At 42.5% G+C, this 24,730-nt stretch overlaps 1 protein-coding gene across 1 annotated transcript in view; it reads left to right on the top strand.

The window, feature by feature from the left end:
* The window catches only part of LOC126456972 (UDP-glucosyltransferase 2-like), a 96,687-nt gene that overhangs the window by 39,223 nt on the left and 32,734 nt on the right, over positions 1-24,730 (top strand). Inside the window, exons 3-4 of the mRNA XM_050092916.1 lie at positions 12,170-12,348; positions 15,022-15,481. Coding sequence (XP_049948873.1) covers positions 12,170-12,348; positions 15,022-15,481 — 639 coding nt within the window. The remainder of the gene's footprint in view (positions 1-12,169; positions 12,349-15,021; positions 15,482-24,730) is intronic.

Here is a 24,730-nt window from a genome sequence, read left to right as displayed (position 1 = left end):
AGTCTCAACTACGTCTGACTCTTTCATCTCATCCAGGACCCATCTCCTTAAACTCCAATTTTTTGCGATTTCTTCAGAACTCCAATTTTTGCGATTTCTTCAGTTTAATCGACATTTTATGAAGAATAATTTGTGGTCAGAGTCCATATTGGCCACTGGAAATGTCTTTCAATTTAATATGTAGTTCAGAAGACTCTGTCTTACCATTATATAATCAATATGAAACCTTTCGGCGACTCCAGGTCTCTTCCATGTATGCACCCTTTTTTCATGATTCTTAAACCAAGCTTCAGCGATGATTAAATTACATTCTGTTCAAAAGTCTACTAGGCGACCTCCTGTTTAATTCTTCCTCCCCCCCCCCCCTCCCGGCCAGTCCAAAGTCACCTGCTACTTTTACTTGTCTTCCTTTCCCTAATACTAAATTCCAGTCCCCCAGCGCAATTAATTTTTCGTCTCACTGCACAATCTGAATTCTGTATCTCACTCCCATTCTGCCAACGGCCTTGTCAAAGAGGGCGAAGGAGCCGACAGAGAGGATCAGGGCACACTCTTGTCCTAGTGGTGGGAAACTGCCCCTAAAGGCGGAAGGATCAGCAATGACCAACGGCATGGGAATGCAAAAGGCAAGGGAAATCACTGAATTAAAGACACATGACGTGTATCCACAGGACGTGTGGCCTGTAATTGAGAAAGTGCCATGATGATCCCCTTTGGCAAAAGATTCTGTAATAGTCCTCCATTCGGATAAACAACGAATGGATAACGATATACGAGTCTGGGCGTGGAATGTCACAAACTTGGATGTGGTAGGGAGACTAGAAAACCTGGAAAGGAAAATGCAAAGGCTCAATATAGGTATAGTAGGGGTCAGTGAAGTGAAATGGAAAGAGGACAAGGTCAGATGAGTACAGGATAATATCAACAACAGCAGAAAATCGTATAACGGGAGTAGGATTCGTTATGAATAGGAAGGTAGGGCAGAAGTGTGTTACTGTGATAAGTTCAGTGACAGGGTTTTTCTTATCAGAATCAAATGCCAATCAACACCGACAACGATAGTTCAGGTATAAATGCCGACGTTGCAAGCTGAAGATGAAGAGGCAGAGAAAGTACATGAGGATATGGAGGAGAATATGGGCTTGGGACAAGGAATGAGAGAGAAGAAAGCATAATTGAGTTCTGTAATAAATTTCAGCTAATAATAGCGAATACTCTGTTCAAGTATCACAATGGGAGGAGGTATACTTGGAAATGGCCGGGTGATGCGGGAAGATTTCAGTTAGATTACATCATGGTCAGACAGGGACACCGGACTCAGATACTGGATTGTAAGGCGTACCCAGGAGCAGATAGAGACTCACATCACAATATAGTAGTGATGAAGAGTAGGCTGAAGTTTAAGACATGTCAGGAAAAACCAATACGCAAAGAACTGGAATACGGAAATACTGAAGAATGATGAGATATGCTTGAAGTTCTCTAAGGTTATATATACACCAATAATAAATAGCTCAGTAGGCACCACAGTTGAAGAGGAATGGACGTCTCTAAAAAGAGCTATCACAGAAGTTTGAAAGAAAAATATAGGTCAAAGAACATAACTACGAAGAAACCATAGGTACAGCTGAAATACTTCAGTGGATCGATGAAAGTAGGAAGTACAAAAGCATTCGGGAAACTCAGGAAAAGAGAAATACAACTCACTAAGAAATGAAATAAGTAGGAAATAGGGAACTGAAGACGAAATGGCTGCAAGAAAAATGTGAAGAAATCGAAAAAGAAATGATTGTTGGAAGGACAGACTCAGCGTACAGGGGGAAAAAAAAAGAACCATCGGTGACATTAGAAGCACGGGTGGTAACATTAAGAGTGCAATGGCAATTACATTGTTTAATGCAGAGGAGAAAGTGGATAAGTGGAAAAAAAATATATTGAAAGCCTCTATGAGGGGAAAGATTTGTCTGATACGATAGAAGAAGAAAGAGGAGACGATTTAAACGAGATAGAGGATCCAATAGTAGAATCAGAATTTAAGAGCGCTTTGGAGGACTTAAGATCAAATAAGACAGAAGGAATAGATAACATCCATCAGAATTTCTAAAATCGTTGAGAGAAGAGGCAACTAAACGAATATTCACGTTGATGTGTAGATTGCATGAGACTGGTGACATACCATCTGACTTTCAGAAAAAATCATCCACATGATTTTGCAGACTGCAAAAGCTGACAAGTGGGAGAATTATCGTACAATCAGTTTAATGGCTCATGTATCCAAATTGCTGACAAGAACACAGAAGAATGAGAAAGAAAATTGAGGAGGTGCTAGATGACGATCAGTTTGGCTTTAGAAAAGGTAAAGGCACAAGAGAGGCAATTCTGACGTTGCGGTTGATAATGGAAGCAACGCTAAAGAAATATCAAGACACGTTCATAGGATATGTCGACCTGAAAAAGCGTTCTACAATGTGAAATGGTGCAAGACGTTCGAAATTCTGAGAAAGTTTGGGAAAGCTATAGGGAGAGTCGGGTAATATACAATGTGTATGAGAGTCAAGAGGCAATAATAAGAGTGGACTCGGATTAAAAAGTATGTAAGACAGGGTTGTAGTCTGTCACCCCTTCTGTGCAATCTGTACATCGAAGAAGCAATGATGAAAATAGAAGAAAGGTTCACGAGTGGAATTAAAATTCAAGGTGAAAGGATATCAATGGTACGATTTGTTGATGACATTGCTATCCTGAGTGAAAGTGAAGAAGAATTACATGATCTGCTGAATGGAATGAACAATCTAATCAGTACAGAATATGGATTGAGGGTAAATTATGGCAAGACGAAAGCAATGAGAAGTAGAAGAAATAACAGCTAGAAACTTAAAAAAGGGATTGGTGATCACGAAGCAGATAAAGCTAAGGAATTCTGCAACTTAGGCAGTAAAATAACCATGACGGACGAAGCAAGGAAGGCATCACAAACAGACTAGCAATGGTAAATAGAGCATTCCTGGCCAAGAGAAGTCTACTTGTATTAAACATAGGCCTTAATTTGAGGAAGAAAGTTCTGATAATGTACGTCTGAAGTACATTGTTTGGTAATCAAACATGGATTGTAGGCAAACGCCAACAGACGAGAACCGAAGCTTTCAAGATATGGTGCTACAAGCGATTGTTGAATATTAGGGGACTGATAAGGCAAGGAAAGAGGAGGTTCTGAGCGAATCGGAGAGGAAAGGAGTATGTGAAAAACACTGACAAGAAAAGGGACAGGATGATAAGACTTCTGTTAAGACATGAGGGAATGACTCCTATGATACTAGAGGGAGCTGTAGAGGGCAAAAACAGAGATTGGGATATATCCTGCAAATAATTGAGGACGTAGGTTGCAAATACTACTCTAAGATGAAGAGTTTGCCACAGGAGAGGAATTAGTAGCGGTCTGCATCAAACCAGTCAGAAGGCTGATGACCCAAAAAGAAAAAAAAAAAAACTCTTTATATACTGTATTTTTTCACTCTCACTCATCTGTGAAGCTAGTTGGCTCATAAACTGGTACCACTGTGGTGGGTGTGGGCTTCATGTCTATTTTTACTAGGATAATGCTTTCACTATGCTGTTCATAGCATCTTATCGGCATTTCTATTTTCTTATTCATTATTGAATCTACTTCTGCATTACCACTATTTGATTTTGTATTAACAAAACTGTATTGATCTGAGCAGAAGTCCTGCTCCTTCTGCCACCGGAATTCACTAATTCTCACTATAACTAACTTCAAGCTATCCAGTTGCCTTTTTAGAATTTCTGTCCTACCTACCCGACTGATGATATCTAGCTTTCCACGCTCCGATCCGTACAATGCAAGATTTTTTTCTCCTGATAACAACCTCCTTCAAAGCCCGGCCGGAAATTCGAGTGGGGGCTATTTTTCCTCCGGAATATTTTACCCAAGAGGATGTCATCATCATTTAACTATATAGCAGAGCTTGTTGTTGCCCTCGGGAAAAATTACGGCTGTAGTTTCCCCTGGCTTTCAGACATAGCAAGGCATTTTTGGTTGATTTTACAAGGCCAAATCAGTGAATCATCTAGACTGTTGCCCCTGCGACTACTGAAAAGGCTGCTGCCCTCTTCAGGAACCACACGTTTGTCTGCCCTCTCAACAGTTATCCCTCCTTAGTGACTGCACCTACAATACGCCTATTTGCATCGGTGAGGCACGCGAAGGTCCATAGTTCTTAGGGGGGGATGTCCATTAACACACAGATACTAATGACGAAAATAACGGCAGCAGTTTATAATTGCTGCTAATGTACATACCCATACAAACGATTGGCATATATTCTAACTTTCAGAGTAAGAAGTACCCGTTCAACGGTAGGGAAACTACGTGAAGTTGTTGGAAGTATTATATACAATTTAAGTTGGCTATCGAGGCCCATAAACTATTACCTGCATCAGCGGCACTGCAGCAAACAAAATCTCGTGACCGCACAAGGTCTTTGCATGAATCCACTGCAACAAGTAAGCTTTGGCAACTCTCATACTCAACTTTGAGTCGAGACAAAATGTGGTGAGTTATCCACGAATGGGAAATACCTTCTTGTATTAAGTACTCGGCACTCTGTAATGATTGTGTGGCACTTTTCCGCTTGTCAGTGCATTCTACACAACGACACAATAGCTCATAGAAGCATCGTAGGCTTTTTACATATTATAATGAGCGTCTATGATTGGGCGTCTGTTGAAACGGGGAATTTATATACGAATTATTGGACTCTCTGTTAGACAATTATTGTCATACCTGTATATTGATTAATCTTTATTTTAGACTTGTTGTTGTTGTGGTGTTTAGTCCAGAGACTGGTTTGATGCAGCTCTCCATGCTACTCTATCCTGTGCAAGCTTCTTCATCTCCCAGTATTTACTGCAACTTACATCCTTCTGAATCTGCTTAGTGTATTCATCTCTTGGTCTCCCTCTACGATTGTTACCCTCCACGCTGCCCTCCAATACTAAACTGGTGATCCCTTGATGCCTCATAATATGCCCTACCAACCGATCCCTTCTTCTACTCTAGTTGTGCCACAATTCTATTCAATACCTCCTCATTAGTTATGTGATCTACCCATTTAATCTTCAGCATTCTTCTGTAGCACGACATTTCGAAAGCTTCTATTCTCTTCTTGTCTAAACTATTTATCGTCCGCGTTTCACTTCCAGACATCGCTACACTCCATACAAATACTTTCAGAAACTACTTCCTGACACCTAAATCTATACTCGATGTTAACAAATTTCTCTTCTGCAGAAACGCTTTCCTTGCCATTGCCAGTCTACATTTTATATCCTCTCTACTTCGACCATCATCAGTTATTTTGCTCCCCAAATAGCAATACTCATTTACTACTTTAAGCGTCTCATTTCCTAATTTAATTCCCGCAGCATCGCCCTATTTAATTCGACTACATTCCATTATCCTCGTTTTGCTTTTGTCGATGTTCGTCTTACATTCCCCTTTCATGACACTGTCCATTCCGTTCAGCTGCTCTTCCAGGTCCCTTGCTCTCTCTAACAGAATTACAATGTCATCGGCGAACCTCGAAGTTTTTATTTCTTCTCCATGTATTTTAATACCTACTCCGAATTTTTCTTTTGTTTCCTTCACTGCTTGCTCAATATACAGATTGAATAACATCGGGGAGTGGCTACAACCCTGTCTCACTCCCTTCCCAATCACTGCTTCCCTTTCATGCCCCTCGACCATACAGATATGTTATCTAAATCATTTTGCAAGTCGTTTTGATCTTTCTGTGAGCGAGTGGTTGTATATAATTGCTAAATATGGAGCTATTTTATCAGCATACTCTGAGAGGAACCTGACTGGTATACAATCTGGACCGGAGGCCTTGCCTTTATTAAGTGATTTAAGCTGCTTTGTTACACCCAGGATATCTGCTTCTATGTTTCTCATCTTGGCAGTTGTTCTTGATTGGAATTCAGGAATATTTACTTCGTCTTCTTTGGTTAAGGAGTTTCGGAAAACCGTGTTTAATAACTCTGCTTTAGTGGCACTGTCTTCAGTGACTTCACCGTTGTTATCGCGCAGTGAAGGCATTGATTGCGTCTTGCCACTGGTGTGCTTTATTTATGACCAGAATCTCTTTGGGTTTTCTGCCAGATTTCGAGACAGTATTTCGTTGTGGAAATCATTAAAAGCATCTCGCATTGCAGTACACGCTATATTTCGAACTTCTGTATAACTTTGCCAATCTTGAGGATTTTGCGTTCTTTTAAATTTGCATGCTTTTTTCGTTGCTTCTGCAACAACGACCTGACCAGTTTTGTGCACCATGGGGGATTAGTACCATCACTTATTAATTTATGTGGTATATATCTCTCAATTACTGTCTATACTATCTCTTTGAAAACATTCCACAACTTTTCTACACTTACATGATCAGATCGGAAGGAGTGAAGACTGTCTCGTAAAAAGGCGTTAAGAGCATTTTCATCAGCTTTTTTAAATAGATATACTTCGCGTTTCTTTTTAATGGTTGTAGATGTTACGGTATTCAGCCTAGCAGCAACTGCCTTGTGGTCGCTAATCCCTGTACTCGTCACAATACTCACTATTTGTCCAGGATTATTTGTTGCTAAAAGGTCAAGTATGCTTTCGCAACCATTTACGCTTCGAGTGGGCTCATGAACTAATCGTTCAAAATAATGACTATGTGTTATGCGCATATTACCTATGTGTATATTGACTGTCATCTAACATAGCGCTGTTAGTGAAGCTTTAATAGACCTGGCTTGAAAATGAACTTTGTAGTTCGAAACTACTCGTCAGTATAACTAACCGCTACTGTTATTTAGATACGATAAAGAATTTGTTGTCCTGATGATATGCAAGCTCAGATTTCATGATGGAAATACGTAAATACCTATTAATTGTTTAATAGGGTGCACATAAAACGTGACATAGTTTGAATTACTGGAACAATTTTTTCTGTTCTACTTGAATAAGGAAGTCACTTTGACTTTTGACGTATTTGAGACTCTAAATTACGTATTAGTGCTCTGATAAACTAATAAGTCAAATTCAGAACCTCTTATACAAGTTTTGGGCTTAAACAAGTAAGGCGATAATTGTGAGTTGAAAATCTATTGCTGGATGTCTTCCATCCTGATGTTTTAACAGGTTACTTACAATCGTTTTGAATCATAATGGCCGGCCGTGGTGGCCGAGCGGTTCTAGGCGCTACAGTCTGGAACCGCGCGACCGCTACGGTCGCAGGTTCGAATTCTGCTTCTTGCTTGGGTGTGTGTGATGTCCTTAGGTTAGTTAGGTTTAAGTAGTTCTACGTTCTGGAGACTGATGACCTCAGAAGTTACGTCCCATAGCGCTCACAGCCATTTGAACCATTTTTTTGAATCATATTTTCCGACCATAAACATAGTAACTTGAAGTTTCATTACTTTCGTCTTTCAGAGAGAAAAACATCATAAGTAAATAATTTCAATCTTTTATCCAATGTTGTCAATCACACAAAAACAGTAGCATTTCACTGTACTACAATATGTCACGTTTATATAATACGCGAGTACAGGACTGTTTCCAGCAGTGCACAATTCCCTCGGAAATGTAGTCGTGTTACAGCTTCCTCGAGTTAACGGTAGCGCTCCATGGTCAGTGGAACGGCTCAGTACATAATGGCGCCAGCCCCTGTTCATTGTTTCTAAAGAAACGGATACGGTCCAGAGGCGCACAACACTACTAAAAAAAAAGTCACACTTTTGTAAAATCCTGTAATGGCCTCCCATTGCGAAGCATTTGTTTGAAACTTGCCTGAAAGCTGACTTCAACCCTTCTCTGTAATGGTGCAGAAGCGTGGCGCCCTGGGATGTCATCCTCAGTCTAGGCGACACTTCAAACAGCATGGTGTCTAAACATACGAAAAGAAGACCACAGTTCAAAAGTTCATGAGAGCTGTAAGGTTGGTTAACGATGTCACATTGACACTGAATTGTACCGCCGTTCTGCCCAAAGCCGTCGTGGACATGTCACAAGATTGGAAGGTCATCATATATCATCTCCTCTTACCCACACTTCACTCCTTATTTTGATACCGCTGTTACGAAGGTCAGAAACGGATTCCTCTAACGCCTCCCAGTTCACCTCCAGTACCACATATGCGTTTTTCTTGAGCACGTTAAAAATGTGCCTGTCAGAAACTTCATTCAGCTGAATGGTGCCTTGTGGCTGCTCTGACACCTGAGGGCAGGGAACTCCTTCAGATCCCATTAGGTGGGGTTGCCAGTCCTCAGGCGCTACTGCAGCTACAGAGCACCATTCACTTGAATGGCTGTCGAAGTCTCTGATGGATTGACGGTGTTGCTGAACTGGAGGTTCCTAGGGCGTCCCTGTGGCGTTTTATTCGCGCACATGTGAGTGTGGACGTTATAGACGTCTTTTGAGGCGAATTTTGAACTTATGTTTCGCAATGGGACACAATTACAAGCTTCGCGAAAGTGACTTTTTGTGCATTTCGGAGACTTAGCTGCCCTGCGTAAATGATGAGATGTACACTGACCAATCCAAAAGTTACGAGTCTTCTTTTATTGCTGGCGTATAAGCGACGTCACCGCAGTAGCTTGGAGTAACAATTGTAAACAGCAGATGTGAATTTGACTAGTCAGTTGTGGGTAGGCAGTGTTAAGTAGTGGATGTGTGATAGTTGTGTGTCAACGTTGTCGTGTCACAATTCACAATGGAGCAACGAACCGAATATCTCCAAATGAAGTGCTTAATTCACTCTCCAGAATGTTTTGAGGAAGGGAGTGTGTGCAAAGCCTGCCCCGGAAACCTTGATCCCTGAACAAAAATCGGCGCTGCATGGACGCCTGCCGCAACTTGAGAAACGGGGACGATTCTTTCCTGAAAAAACTCATCACGAATAATGAGAGTTCGTGTTATTAATACGAACCTACCACAATACGACGAAGTGAAGAATGGGTCTCTGATGGTTCGCCAAGACTGGAGAAGGTGCGAATGTGACTTGCAATTTGAATAACATTCAAAACGACTTCTCTGTCAGTTTTACTTAGTGAGAAGTTTCTGTGCGCTGTACTCAAGTGGAGGCAGACTATGTAAAACATCTGAAGCTTAAAACCACCATCTCAGTTTCTCTCTATTTTGGATAAATCCAGTCTCGAAGCCTTTTAGACTGACAGGGTGTAGTTCGAATTACCTTCTTCCGTTGGTTTCCCAGTTTAGGAGTGCGTTTCAACCTGATAGTTTATTTGATAGTTTCTGCCTTCTTATCCTTCCAAAATCTCTTAATGAATTCGTAATGATTTTCCTCGCGTTCTTCTCGCCCTTCTTCTTTTCCTACTGATAGTTTTCTCATTTTTGCTGTGGTTTCCTCTGCGATGTAAATGTTCCATAGAGTCTTATAATCGACTAATTTTGATCTTATTTCAATTACTAATATTAAATACTCTTTTGGTGAATATTCTATTGTCCATTCTATAAATATGGCCATCGAACTTGAACATTATGTTTGTGAACTTATCTATTTGCGCGCGGACGTCAGATGTTCCCCTCATCAACCAAATTCCATATTTTGTGTGAGTCCACAAATTTTCGTATTAATTTCTGCGCCTGTTTTTTTTTTTTTAACTTCTGCAAGTTAAGTCTCCTCCAACTGTTATTATCTCTGGTGCATACAGTGTTACCGGTAAAAGAACTATCTTGTAATGCACGATATCACCTTTTTGTTATTATGGTTTCAGTTGATTTTGAATGTCTTTATAATTACATGTCTCTTTCTATGTTTGCATTGCTGTCCAACCCTGATGGCAGTAGGATGTCTCCAAGGTAGCTGAGGGAGGATATGTAAATAAACGTTCCGCATCCGATTTTTAGTGGAACTTCCCTATTATTTTGATGCAGATTTTTCGTGGAACGGATTTCTTCGTAAGATATCTGAAGGTGTGCCTTTGCTGTTATCGCGCGTACCTTTTCCTATGGCACTTTTGTTTCTTATTATTCTTTGTGATCACTGATAAATCGTCAGCAAGGAATAAACATTTAACACTGATTTCTCATCCAAAACTTCCGACATTTATAACTTTGCAATATTTTCCAGTTTGTTATGACTTGGTGCAGAACTAAGTTGAACGACCGTGGATGAGAGAGGGAGGTTGGGGGGGGGGGGGGGGGGGGAGGGAAAGGCACCGTCTCGTTCTTGAACTAGAGAATTTTTCTTACGATGTTGCTTTCGTAGAAGTCTGTCGGGCTGGTTCTTTGTTCTTTCTGTTCACTCTGTGCTCGCCTAGAGCGTAAAACACTATCTGTTGACAGAGTCAAAGGCACTGAAGTCCAAAAAGGTATCCACTTTGCTTGCTCATCGGCAGATCCTTAACATTTTCACAAGCCACACTGTTCTGCGTCCGGCCGACCCTTAGTGAAACTTACTTCGTAGTTATCAACCAGGTGGTCAGCCTGTTGTTCCAAACGACGTAAGAGAGCTTTTGAAACAATTTTGTATGCTCCTGGAAAAAGACATATGTCCTCATCATTGGACGGGTTTGTCACATCACCTTCCTTTTGCATTAGCTGTAACAGAGCTCATTTCCTGTCCTGTGATTGGTGTGTCAGTGAGTAGAGTGGTAGGGGGCAGGCGTCAACCAATCGCAGATCTTTGTCGTGTGTCACATGCTCACTGTGTCTGCTATTTTGTAGGTTCCTACTGATTCTTTCCGCCACTGACCTGCTCTGTCAATCACAAAGTCATTATTTTATTCGAGCTACAACAAGGATTTGCTACCCAAGGAACGAATACGTTGCACGGGAGAGGAGGAATAATATCCTGCCAGCATGGAGCTCTCTGTCCGTACTAGGTCGCGAAATGGAACGCTGAGGCTGCCTGTTACAGTGACAAGAAACGAATGGTAGTGATTTATTTTAAAGTATTGATATTTTAACGAGAAGGAGAAAAGTATTGTAACAACAACACAACATCTTTAACATGGCTATTTTTGTATTCGCAAATCCCTCTATATAAAAAAGTTATTAGGGTGCAGCCTGAAAAGTAGATACAATTCAGTAACAGTTTTATTTTAATATTTCGTTAAATGTCACCAACTCTTAGAATAATTCCAGACCTTTACTCCGTATAACGATCCTTGGTTAATGTGATACAGAGTGGGTGAGGTGAATGGTAAGGCGCTGGGCACATTAAATGCAAAAAAGACCTCACTTAACATCCTTTATTAAAACATTAATTGAAGTCCGCTTCACCCAGAACAATAAAGTATTAATCAAAATGGAAGATTTAAAAAAATTACTATCTAACCTGTCTCAACATTGAAATATAGGAAGCAATGATTACATAACTCATTAAGCCAAAGTTCAATTACAGTGTTAAGGTACAAATTCAAGAAATAATTTTTCTCCAGCTCTCACGAGCATTCAACTCTCTCTCTATACTGATTGACCTTTAAAAAGTTTTAAGTGCAATATCAAGATAGTTAATCATATTCAGAAACAATGTAGTCACATCAAAGGTATCAAAACAATGAAATAAGAAAAATGTGAAGTTCTAGACATGTCTCTCAAGTAATGATTAACTGTTGTAACTGCCAGAGGCCCCTTTAGAACCAGAAGAAAGATCTTCCAGGATTACTAAACATCGTTAAGACTAATCTTGAATTCACTTATGTAATGTAAATCTGAACAGGACTGAGCTTTAAAGTGACGCAAGTCACTTCAGGCAATCAGTACTATAGACGCGTACCAGTACATAGTAGTTACTTACATTAATTGCAGAACGGTCCTTTCTCCTCCAACTGTCCTGGCCTCTCGCTTCCGACCATCCGCCACAAATGTTACAGGCTGCCTCTAAATCGATACTAACCTCCACCTCCACAGACATTGCTACATCTGGTGCACGGCGCACCGGCAATCGAAACCAGGAATTCTGTGACGGAAATGCAGGTTCTTTAAGCGGCGCCAAATTAGAAGACTTGCACCAGGATAGAAGCCAATCGACAATATTATATGCTCTTTTTCTTCATAACGACCTGTGCCACTTATCCAGTAAGGTGCTGGTTGCGTTGCACGTACATTAACCGGCGATTAAATCTCCTATTCTTGTTTGACCTTCAGATTTCTCACGAGAACCTTACGGAAGTCGACGCGTCTGTGGGATACAAAACACATGGCGAGTTCGACTTCGTTTCAATGGCGTCACAATCACCTCTGGAGAATATTCCATTCGTTCGACATTACGCAAAAACAATAGTTCCAGCGCAGCTCAGCGATCCTGCAGTACAGGACTTCATCAGGTGAGTGTTTTTCTCTCAGCTAAAGATTACATTTAAGTGTATAGTGCTGTGTATTAAAAATAGGAGGAACAGTTCGGGTACCGTCGACGAGACAAAGCACAAGGCTCTAAGCACTATGGGACTACACATCTGAGGTCATCAGTCCTCTAGACTTAGAACTACTTAAACCTAAGTAACCTAAGGACATCACACACATCCATGCCCGAGGCAGGATTCGAACCTCTCACCGCAACAGCAGCGCGGTTCCAGACTGAAACGCCTAGAACCGCACGGCCACAGGGGCTGGCCAAAGCACAAGCTCGGACTGAGCTATGACGGAAAGGGCAGCGGTGCCCCGGTGTTTTTACAAGTGAATAATTCCATAATACACCTGGAGCAGCTGTGGGAAACTACGGGTAGTGTAAATGTAGATGGAGTTCCTGTTCGGTCTTCTCACGAGATCAGTTGTAGCATTTGTGTTCTATATGTCCTGTTTATTTCACTATTGTTCTGCAAAGTTTACTGCCGCCTCTATGAAGAACTCTTACTATCAAGTTTCTTACAAGCTTGACATGGCTCTGTATCTTTCTTTGCATCCCGCAACTCTATGCCTCTAGTTAGGTAAGATTTTGTCAACGCATCCATAGTCTTACTACTGTCTAACACTGTCTCTCTCTGCTATGCGTCTGGGATAGAACAGCTGACCTCTCCTAGCTCGATTATCATTTATTACACTGTAATCAAATATAACAACTGGTGTTGACACTCAAGCAGTTACTGGGAAACTTCTCGCGTTTGACCTTCGAGTTACTCTGTAGTTCTGGCCGGCATTTACTAAGAATTACCTCTATCGAATGGGCTTCATTCATGTCTTCGTCTAAATACTTTGCTTCGTTTATGTGGCAGGTCACAAAATTTCGGTACCCATTGCAGGTCCTAGGAATTGTAGCCACGACATTTTCTGTGCTCCCTCTGATCAATTCTTTGCTTTAAGTTCCTTTATAAAATAACCGCAGGTTTCAAACTTTTGCATACTGAGCATTTGTCACTGCTTGGTGCGTCCCTCGTCTCCTCTCACGGTTGGTCTCTAATGCCAATACTTATTACGGTTGTGCAACGCATCTCTCTAAGACAGTTTAAGCGCCGTGAACTCTATTCTGTGTTTTCTATAGTACAACCCCCTAGATCTCTACATTACTTCTTCCAGGAGTCGATATTTTTCCTCTGTTTCACTTCGTAGTAGTGATATTTCAACAGCCTCAAACGACGTCGTTTTACATTATATGGCTCCGTCAAAAAAAAAAAAAAAATTCAAAATTTGTAAACTCACTTTTTCCAGAGGTGGTTCATAATATCTAAGTTTCCCAATCGCTCAGTTGATCGCTTCACCAGTTTCACTTTTCACTTTAGCATCTAATGTCTTTTTGCTCTCCTTGACGGAATCTAGCGCCTGCTGGAGATGCACAACTCGCAGCTTCTTCAGTGTCACTTTCTTTGACATCTAATTTCAAAACAGGTCCGTGTAAACGCCTTATATTATTGCTGATAGCAGCTGACTATTCCGAGGGACATGCTTAAAGGTTTTGGGCTCTTCTTCAAATTCTCCCTCCGAGTTTCCGTGAGATTTTTCCTTACAGTCTGCTTTTCATATCTTCCAATAATTCTTTGAGTATTTCTCTTCCCTCTTGTTCCTCCTTTTCGTTTCGCGCGTACTTTTCTTGTTTCTCTTCTTCTCTCTTTCTCAAATACGTATTGAAAACTGTCGACATCTTTTCCCCGTCAATCATTTTACAGGAATTGAAAATGCTTCTAGCGCAAAAAATTCTAAATAGCGCCCTGACAATACCATATCCAAAAGTAGTTTTGTGTACCAGTGTCTATTCATTAAAGAATGTGTACATAACAAATACACTGTCAGTCATTTACAATTACATTTAAATCCTTAAACTGCTCAATTATTTAAGATTTTGCTGCACCACATATTAGCAATAAATTCCCTAAAGTTTCATTCAAAAGGGTTAACACTCGCTAGATTAATCACCTCTATCCGTCAATTAAATTTTGATAACGTCCACTTCTTGCACGAAAATTTGATTAGCAGCAAGCCACGCCTGTTGAATTCGTCTTGCTATTATTGCAGCCTCTTGATTATCGTGCCAAGTGACGCCTCATTACTCTGAAAATGGGCTCTAAGGGAGTGCACAAGTAAATTAAAACTTCAGAAAAAGAAATATTCGAACTGTGGTCGTACATTCAAACAAGCAATATATTTATTTTGCATTTCTATTTTTTATATTTTTAGGTGATAATTAAGACTATGACAATCCTCCGTATGTTACCCAATGTCTATTGTGGCCACATAAATTAATTTCTTTCTCACGTACCAGCCGCACTGTACATAAACCGCATATCCGAGTAGGAGAGAAAATGTTTCTGATTCGTATGACTCGCACTTGATTGGCTAAGTCAATGCATTTACAGACGAAGCCAACAACAAGGATCACATAAGGGCTTGTTTTCATGAATGTCAAAAAAGGAGGTACGTCAGAGATGCTGAAGTAAGTTACCACTCCAGGGGAAAACTTGTGCATACATACAACAGTTTTATGTTTCTGTAATACGATGCGTACACTACACACATTCGTAGGGTACAATTGGTGACCGTGTACACTGAACTATGATAACCTGTTGCAGGAGGAACCACACCTTCGACGTGGTCATCATGGAATGGATAACTTACCAAGGCTACTACGGACTGGTACACAGAGTCGGTTCCCCACCTCTCATAGGCATGATCACACTGTCGGCGTTTTCGCCTGTGTACTACTCAATGGGAAATCCCATGAACCCTGCATACATACCCGATGTATGGGTGGGATTCTCGGACCACATGACCTTCTGGGAACGCGCGTACAACGCGCTCTTCTACCTCAGATGCTATTTCCTGTGGTACTGGGAAAACTTTCCAGAGCAGGAGGTCTTCATGAGACAATACTTCGGTCCCGAACCACCTCCGGTGTACGAGACGGAACGCAACTTCAGCCTCCTCATTATCAACAACCACTTCACTATGGAGTACCCTCGTCCGCACTTGCCCAACGTCATAGAGATCACCGGTGTTCACGTAGAGACGCAGACCAAGCCACTGCCAAAGGTGAGTCAGAAATTACAGTTCTTCATGCACACAACAAGTAGTTCCGCTTTAATCGGAATGTATACACTGACCCAACACCCTAAACAAGGTGTTAGTTGCATAAGTAAAGATATTTTTTTAGTGACTAAGGACAGTGTACTTAACGACATTACAACAGTATTTACACTACTGGCCATTAAAATTGCTACACCAAGAATAAATGCAGATGATAAAAGGGTATTCATTGGACTAATATATTATACTAGAACTGTCATGTGATTACATTTTCACGCAGTTTGGGTGTATAGATCCTGAGAAATTAGTACCCACAACAACCACCTCTGGCCGTAATAATGGCATTGATACGTCTGGGCATTGAGTCAAACAGAGCTTGGATGGCGTGTACAGGTACAGCTGTCCATACAGATTAACACGATACCACAGTCCATCAAGAGTAGTGAGTGGAGTATTGTGACGAGCCAGTTGCTCAGCCACCATTGACCAGACGTTTTCAATTGAAGAGAGATCTGGAGAATGTGCTGGTCAGGGCAGCAGTCGAACATTTTCTGTATCTAGAAAGGCCCGTACAGGACCTGCAACATGCGGTCGTGCATTATCCTGCTGAAATGTGGGGTTTCGCAGGGATCGAATGAAGGGTAGAGCCACGGGTTGTGACACATCTGAAATGTAGCGCCCACTGTTCAAAGTGCCGTCAATGCGAACAAGAGGTGACCATGACGTGTAACCAATGGCACCCCATACCATCACGCCGGGTGATACGTCAATGTGGCGATGACGAATACACGCTTCCAATGTGCGTTCACCGCGATGTCGCCAAACACGGATGCGACCATCATGATGCTGTAAACAGAACCTGGATTCATCCGAAAAAATGACGTTTTGCCATTCGTGCACCCAGGTTCGTCGTTGAGTACACCATCGCAGGCACTCCTGTCTGTGATGCAGCCTCAAGAGTAACCGCAGCCATGGTCTCCGAACTGATAGTCCATGCTGCTACAAACGTCGTCCAACTGTTGGTGCAGATGGTTGTTGTCTTGCAAACGTCCCCATGTGGTGACTTAGGGATCGAGACGTGGCTGCACGATCCGTTACAGCCATGCGGATAAGATGCCTGTAATCTCGACTGCTAGTGATACGAGGCAGCTGGGATCCAGCACCGCGTTCCGTATTACCCTCCTGAAGCCACCGATTCCATATTCTGCTAACAGTCATTGGATCTCGACCAACGCGAGCAGCAATGTCGCGATACGATAAACCGCAATCGCGATAGGCTGCAATCCGACCTTTATCAAAGTCGTAAACGTGATGGTACGCATTTCTCCTCCTTCCACGAGCCATCACAACAACGTTTCATCAGGCAACGCCGGTCAACTGCTGTTTGTGTATGAGAAATCGGTTGGGAACTTTCCTCATGTCAGCACGTTGTAGGTGTCGCCACCGACGCCAACCTTGTGAGAATGCTCTAAAAAGCTAATCATTTGCATATCACAGCATCTTCTTCCCGCCGGTTAAATTGCGCGTCTGTAGCACGTCATCTTCGTGGTGTACCAATTTTAATGGCCTGTAGTGTACTTCGTTTTCAATCTAATAATTACAGCTATTAAATGTAGCAACTGGAATTTAACAATGCTTAATTTCCCCTGGGCAGCAGTTCAACTGTTGACGTATGACTGCGTGGAATGCGTGTATACTGACAGGCGTAGTCCACTTAGAAGGTACACGTTTGACTTCAGAAGCTCGGAACTACACAAAATCATGCATACTTGTGGAATAATGATCATAAGGAAACAAAGGTCTGTGTCATTTTTATACAAAACGCTGCATTCTACCACAAGCTACATCTTAATAGAAAGAAACAAGATAATAAGATAGTAGGGAAATAAACAGTAATTCAAGGACGTCAGTGTATCATTACATTTTCAAACAACAGTGCCAAAAATCCTCTGCCTAAAATAATTCAAATAGCGCAGAACACACATCTCCTACATACCTTATAGTGCGTATTTTAGTCCTGATATTGCAGACGCGGGATTTCGATAAAGTGGTTAAAACAAAGTGGACGAGAACAATGTGCACACCTCACTAGAGCTACGTTTTTACATTCAAAATCACTTTCGCATTCAAATAATCCAATACCAAAAGCCACGCTAATCATATGTTCAAATCGTGATGTGGGTATGTGAATAACATAATCTACTTTTCGCCTAGCGTATTGCAACAAAGGCGCATACTTTGGTGCAGAAAATTGATTTTAAATCACAGAGTGAAGTCTGATGGTGAACTAATGATCACTTGTGGTTTGGCACATCGTAGTCGTATAAAAGCAACAGTCATTCTGATATAGAGCTTACATTGCCGAAAGAAGCAAACATCAAGGGGTTGGAAATATTTTATTGTTTTCAATGGCAGTATCTTCAGCATAACATCTTTGTTTGAAAAACTTACGTCTAGAAGGGTACGATCTCCATGACCTGACCATGAGTCACATAGTAGTAGGCTCTTTCCACCTGTTACAAGTTTGCGAAAGACTGAAGTCAGAAAACGTTTGATCTGTTCTTTAGTCATTGTTCCATTTTTGTTTGCCTTTATATAAATGTTTCGTAGGCAGGTTGTTTTGTAAGATCCTTTGAAATTTGTGGACTGAAAGTGCCTTTCGCCTCTCGAAAACAGATGTACAACTTGTTTGCTAATCTATTTGTCATTGATAAAGTCATATCAATTGTGCAGCTTCAGGTAGATCTGTATTCAGACTGCAACTCACTAGCTGTAGTCTTCTTTCCTCTGTGAGACAATGTTGATAATAAGGACTTGACTCTGATCACAGTTCTAAACATTTTCGTTATCCACACCCTGTTCCATCATAAACTTGTTCACTTTCTCCACAAACTGTTGTGCTTCTGCCGAATACGTTTTTATTTATTTATTTATTTATTTTTTTGTCATCAGTCTACTGACTGGTTTGATGCGGCCTACCACGAATTCCTTTCCTGTGCTAACCTCTTCATCTCAGAGTAGCACTTGCAACCTACGTCCTCAATTATTTGCTTGACGTATTCCAATCTCTGTCTTCCTCTACAGTTTTTGCCCTCTACAGCTCCCTCTAGTACCATGGAAGTCATTCCCTCATGTCTTAGCAGATGTCCTATCATCCTGTCCCTTCTCCTTATCAGTGTTTTCCACATATTCCTTTCCTCTCCGATTCTGCGTAGAACCTCCTCATTCCTTAACTTATCAGTCCACCTAATTTTAAACATTCGTCTGTAGCACTACATCTCAAATGCTTCGATTCTCTTCTGTTCCGGTTTTCCCACAGTCCATGTTTCCCTACCATACAATGCTGTACTCCAGACGCACATCCTCAGAAATTTCTTACTCAAATTAAGGCCGGTATTTAATATTAGTAGACTTCTCTTGGCCAGAAATGCCTTTTTTGCCATAGCGAGTCTGCTTTTGATGTCCTCCTTGCTCCGTCCGCCATTGGTTATTTTACTCCCTAGTTAGCAGAATTCCTTAACTTCATTGACTTCGTGACCATCAATACTGATGTTAAGTTTCTCGCTGTTCTCATTTCTACTACTTCTCACTACCTTCGTCGTTCTCCGATTTACTCTCAAACCATACTGTGTACTCATTAGACTGTTCATTCCGTTCAGCAGATCATTTAATTCTTCTTCGCTTTCACTCAGGATAGCAATGTCATCAGCGAACCGTATCATTGATATCCTTTCACCTTGTATTTTAATTCCACTCCTGAACCTTTCTTTTATTTCCATAATTGCTTCCTCGATGTACAGATTGAAGAGTAGGGGCGAAAGGCTACAGCCTTGTCTTACACCCTTCTTAATACGAGCACTTCGTTCTTGACCATCCACTCTTATTATTGCCTCTTGGTTGTTGTACATATTGTATATGCCCTGTCTCACCCTGTAGCTTACCCCTACTTTTTTCAGAATCTCGAACAGCTTGCACCATTTTATATTGTCGAACGCTTTTTCCAAGTCGACAAATCCTATGAAAGTGTCTTGATTTTTCTATAGCCTTGCTTCCATTATTAGCCGTAACGTCAGAATTGCCTCTCTCGTCCCTTTACTTTTCCTAAAGCCAAACTGATCGTCACCTAGCGCATTCTCAATTTTCTTTTCCATTCTTCTGTATATTATTCTTGTAAGCAGCTTCGATGCATGAGCTGTTAAGCTGATTGTGCGATAATTCTCGCACTTGTCAGCTCTTGCCGTCTTCGGAATTGTGTGGATGATGCTTTTCCGAAAGTCAGATGGTATACCACCAGACTCATATATTCTACACACCAACGTGAATAGTCGTTTTGTTGCCACTTCCCCCAATGATTTTAGAAATTCTGATGGAATGTTATGTATCCCTTCGGCCTTATTTGACCGTAAGTCCTCCAAAGCTCTTTTAAATTCCGATTCTAATACTGGATCCCCTATCTCTTCTAAATCGACTCCTGTTTCTTCTTCTATTACATTAGACAAATCTTCACTCTCATAGAGGCTTTCAATGTATTCTTTCCACCTATCTGCTCTCTCCTCTGCATTTAACAGTGGAATTCCCGTTGCACTCTTAAAGTTACCACCGTTGCTTTTAATGTCACCAAAGGTTGTTTTGACTTTCCTGTATGCTCAGTCTGTCCTTCCGACAATCATATCTTTTTCGATGTCTTCACATTTTTCATGCAGCCATTTCGTCTTAGCTTCCCTGCACTTCCTATTTATTTCATTCCTCAGCGACTTGTATTCCTGATTTTCCCGGAACATGTTTGTACTTCCTCCGTTCATCAATCAACTGAAGTACACTCCTGGAAATGGAAAAAAGAACACACTGACACCGGTGTGTCAGACCCACCGTACTTGCTCCGGACACTGCGAGAGGGCTGTACAAGCAATGATCACACGCACGGCACAGCGGACACACCAGGAACCGCGGTGTTGGCCGTCGAATGGCGCTAGCTGCGCAGCATTTGTGCACCGCCACCGTCAGTGTCAGCCAGTTTGCCGTGGCATACGGAGCTCCATCGCAGTCTTTAACACTGGTAGCATGCCGCGACAGCGTGGACGTGAACCGTATGTGCAGTTGACGGACTTTGAGCGAGGGCGTATAGTGGGCATGCGGGAGGCCGGGTGGACGTACCGCCGAATTGCTCAACACGTGGGGCGTGAGGTCTCCACAGTACATCGATGTTGTCGCCAGTGGTCGGCGGAAGGTGCACGTGCCCGTCGACCTGGGACCGGACCGCAGCGACACACGGATGCACGCCAAGACCGTAGGATCCTACGCAGTGCCGTAGGGGACCGCACCGCCACTTCCCAGCAAATTAGGGACACTGTTACTCCTGGGGTATCGGCGAGGACCATTCGCAACCGTCTCCATGAAGCTGGGCTACGGTCCCGCACACCGTTAGGCCGTCTTCCGCTCACGCCCCAACATCGTGCAGCCCGCCTCCAGTGGTGTCGCGACAGGCGTGAATGGAGGGACGAATGGAGACGTGTCGTCTTCAGCGATGAGAGTCGCTTCTGCCTTGGTGCCAATGATGGTCGTATGCGTGTTTGGCGCCGTGCAGGTGAGCGCCACAATCAGGACTGCATACGACCGAGGCACACAGGGCCAACACCCGGCATCATGGTGTGGGGAGCGATCTCCTACACTGGCCGTACACCACTGGTGATCGTCGAGGGGACACTGAATAGTGCACGGTACATCCAAACCGTCATCGAACCCATCGTTCTACCATTCCTAGACCGGCAAGGGAACTTGCTGTTCCAATAGGACAATGCACGTCCGCATGTATCCCGTGCCACCGAACGTACTCTAGAAGGTGTAAGTCAACTACCCTGGCCAGCAAGATCTCCGGATCTGTCCCCCATTGAGCATGTTTGGGACTGGATGAAGCGTCGTCTCACGCGGTCTGCACGTCCAGCACGAACGCTGGTCCAACTGAGGCGCCAGGTGGAAATGGCATGGCAAGCCGTTCCACAGGACTACATCCAGCATCTCTACGATCGTCTCCATGGGAGAATAGCAGCCTGCATTGCTGCGAAAGGTGGATATACACTGTACTAGTGCCGACATTGTGCATGCTCTGTTGCCTGTGTCTATGTGCCTGTGGTTCTGTCAGTGTGATAATGTGATGTATCTGACCCCAGGAATGTGTCAATAAAGTTTCCCCTTCCTGGGACAATGAATTCACGGTGTTCTTATTTCAATTTCCAGGAGTGTATTTCTTCTGTTACCCATGGTTTCTTCGCAGCTACTTTCTTTGTACCTATGTTTTTCTTCCCAGCTTCTGTGATGACCCTTTTTAGAGATGTCTACTCCTCTTCAGCTGTACTGCCTACTGCGCTATTCCTTATTGCTGTATCTACAGCGTTAGAGAACTTAAAACGTATCTCGTCATTCCTTAGTACTTCCGCATCCCACTTCCTTGCGTAGTGATTCTTCCTGACTAATGGCTTGAACTTTATTGTCTTCTATGCCTTATGTGTGATTTATGCAGTAATATGCCTGAATGAAATGCCATATTCAGCCTTAAGATTCTCGATAAAAAAATCGAAGCTTTGAAATTGTCTAAGCCAACCATTTTAGATACTTCTAGTGCTAATATTTGCACATGTAGATAGTGAACTGTAGATCCAAACGACCTTTCTTCATCAAATTGCCATATTACACTGAAGAGCAAAAGAATCTGGTATTGGCATACGTATTGAAATACAGAATTATGTAAACTGGAGACTACAGCGCTACGGAATATGTGGAAAACACTGATAAGGAGAAGGGACAGTATGATATGACATCTGCTAAGACATGAGGGAATGACTTCCATGGTACTAGACGGTGCTGCAGAGGGCAAAAACTGTAGAGGAAGACAGAGATTGGAATACGTCAAGCAAATAATTGAGGACGTAGGTTGCAAGTGCTACTCTGAGATGATGAGTTTAGCACAGGAAAGGAATTCGTGGCGGGCCGCATCAAACCAGTCAGTAGACTGATGACAAAAAGAAATGTCCTCTAGTACGGTTAGTATCTGCTAATGCACTGGCCCTCGACTGTTTGGGTGGAGACAGCTCATAGTCACTTTGTCTAGAGTGTTGCTGTTGGTCTGGAGATGGACGTCGTGTACTGGTTGAACAGCCATCTTCAGGTTCAGGTTTTTCCTGTCCTTCAAAACCAGTGTATCTATTCAACGTAGCATCAAGTATTTCTGTGTCATCCCCAATATATTTCTGAATTATTATATAATATATTTGCGAACTCTGTAATGTCGACCCCGATTTCATTTCCATATTCAACACGTCACTACTTCGTCCCTAATATCTGGACCACATTCGTAGGAGTAATTCTTTTAATGATACCACTGTACACAGTAGTCCACAAGCGAACCTTCCAAGAGATACATTCACACTGCATGTGTACCATTCACCGGAACTCGGGCACTTGTTAGTGCTGCTACAACATGCCACCGTTCGATGGCGCTTGCATACAAGTGCGAAGTTTTTGATGGAAATGACACATCACTGTTGTTTCTATGATCAAGTGTTAGTGTAAGCATGGTTTCGTGCTGTTCCGAGTGTTCGAGGTCAAAGGTGTCCATTGTTAGTAGTGCAGTTAGGTGTGTGCAGAAAACATCAGGCGGTAATTATCCGTTTGGGAGAAGACTGCTAAACGTGGAGAGGGAAAAATTAATACACTGAAATGGGTACCAATGACCACAATATCCGCACTTGTACCCCTAACACCATGTATGTGGAGAGAAACTTGTATTCATTCCTAAACCTGTCATCCTGACCTCCTCCTTGGGATGCTGGGCTCTTCCTGTCATAAGCCGCTATAAAGTGGGAGTGGTGATGAAGTAACATCTCCTTGAAAAACCTTGGTCTAACTGACCCAACTAGTAGTGCCTCGCGAGGGCCTTTATCTAGAAGAAAGATCTCTCTGTTGCAGGTGATACATGGAGGAAGCAGGAAGACAGCAATTGTTCCAGGAATTTCAGGAGATTGATATTGCAACTGTGATACAACTTGCAAACGTGTGAGGAAGACTTTAGCGGATTCATTATTGCGTCGTGGTAGGCACCAGGAAGCCACCGCATTACCCCTCCACAGTAGAGGTAGTTGTCTGCTAAAAGTTTCGTGATTCCTTCCTGTATAAAATATTCTGGAGGTAAAATACGTCCTCACACTCAGCGAGCTGCAGATAGGTATTCATTCCAGCTGACATATGATCGTGAGATATTTTAGCAACTAAACTGATGCTTAAAAATATGTCTATTGTTTAATTTCCAGTCTCTGTTGCACGTTTTTATACTATGACTAATTTCAATATTCCTGGATCATTTTTCCATCCTTTATTTCCCAGCCTCAGTTGCGTATTTTTATACACAAATGAAAAAAAAAATTGCATCACCTCAGTTCCGAGAGTTCCGGAACCTGTACAGAAAACTGGAATAAATATCATCATAAACATCATTTACACCCTTTTTAATGCTCATGGAAACCACACATTGCATGTTGTGCCACCATACAGAGAGGCCTTCAGAGCTGGTGTTCGAGGTTGCTGCACACACCGGTACCTCTAATACCCAGAAGCACGTCCTCTTGCATTGATGCATTCCTGTATTCGTCGTGGCTTACTATCCACAAGTTCATCAAGGCGCTGTTGGTCCACATTGTCCCACTCCTCAACGGCGAAGATCCCTCAGAGTAGTTGGTGGGTCAGGTCGTCCATAAACAGCCCTTTTGAATCTATCCCAGGTATGTCAGATAGGGTTCATGGCTGGAGAACATGCTGGTTAGTCGAGCGATGCAGTTATCCTGAAGGAAGTCATTCACAAGATGTGCACGATGGGGGCGCGAATTGTCGTCCATGAAGACGAATGGCTCGCCAATATGTTGCGGATATGGCTGCACTACGGGTCGGAAGGTGGTATTCACATATCGTACAGCCGTTACAGCGCCTTCCATGACCACCAGCGGCGTACGTCGGCCCCACATAATGCCACCTGAAAACAGCAAGGGAACCTCCATCTTGCTGCACTCGCTGGGCAGTGTGTCTAAGGCGTTCAGCCTGACCAGGTTGCCTCCAAACCTGTCACTGACGATTGTCTGGTTAAAGGCATATGCGACGCTCATCGGTGAAGGGAACATGATGCCAGTACTGAGCGGTCCATTCGGCATGTTGCTGGGCCCAATTTTACCGCGCTGCATGGTGTCGTGGTTGCAAAGATGAACCTAGGCA

This window comes from Schistocerca serialis, chromosome 2, assembly GCF_023864345.2.
Source record: "Schistocerca serialis cubense isolate TAMUIC-IGC-003099 chromosome 2, iqSchSeri2.2, whole genome shotgun sequence".
Lineage (NCBI taxonomy): Eukaryota > Metazoa > Arthropoda > Insecta > Orthoptera > Acrididae > Schistocerca > Schistocerca serialis.
This window is presented reverse-complemented; position numbering and strand designations above follow the sequence as displayed.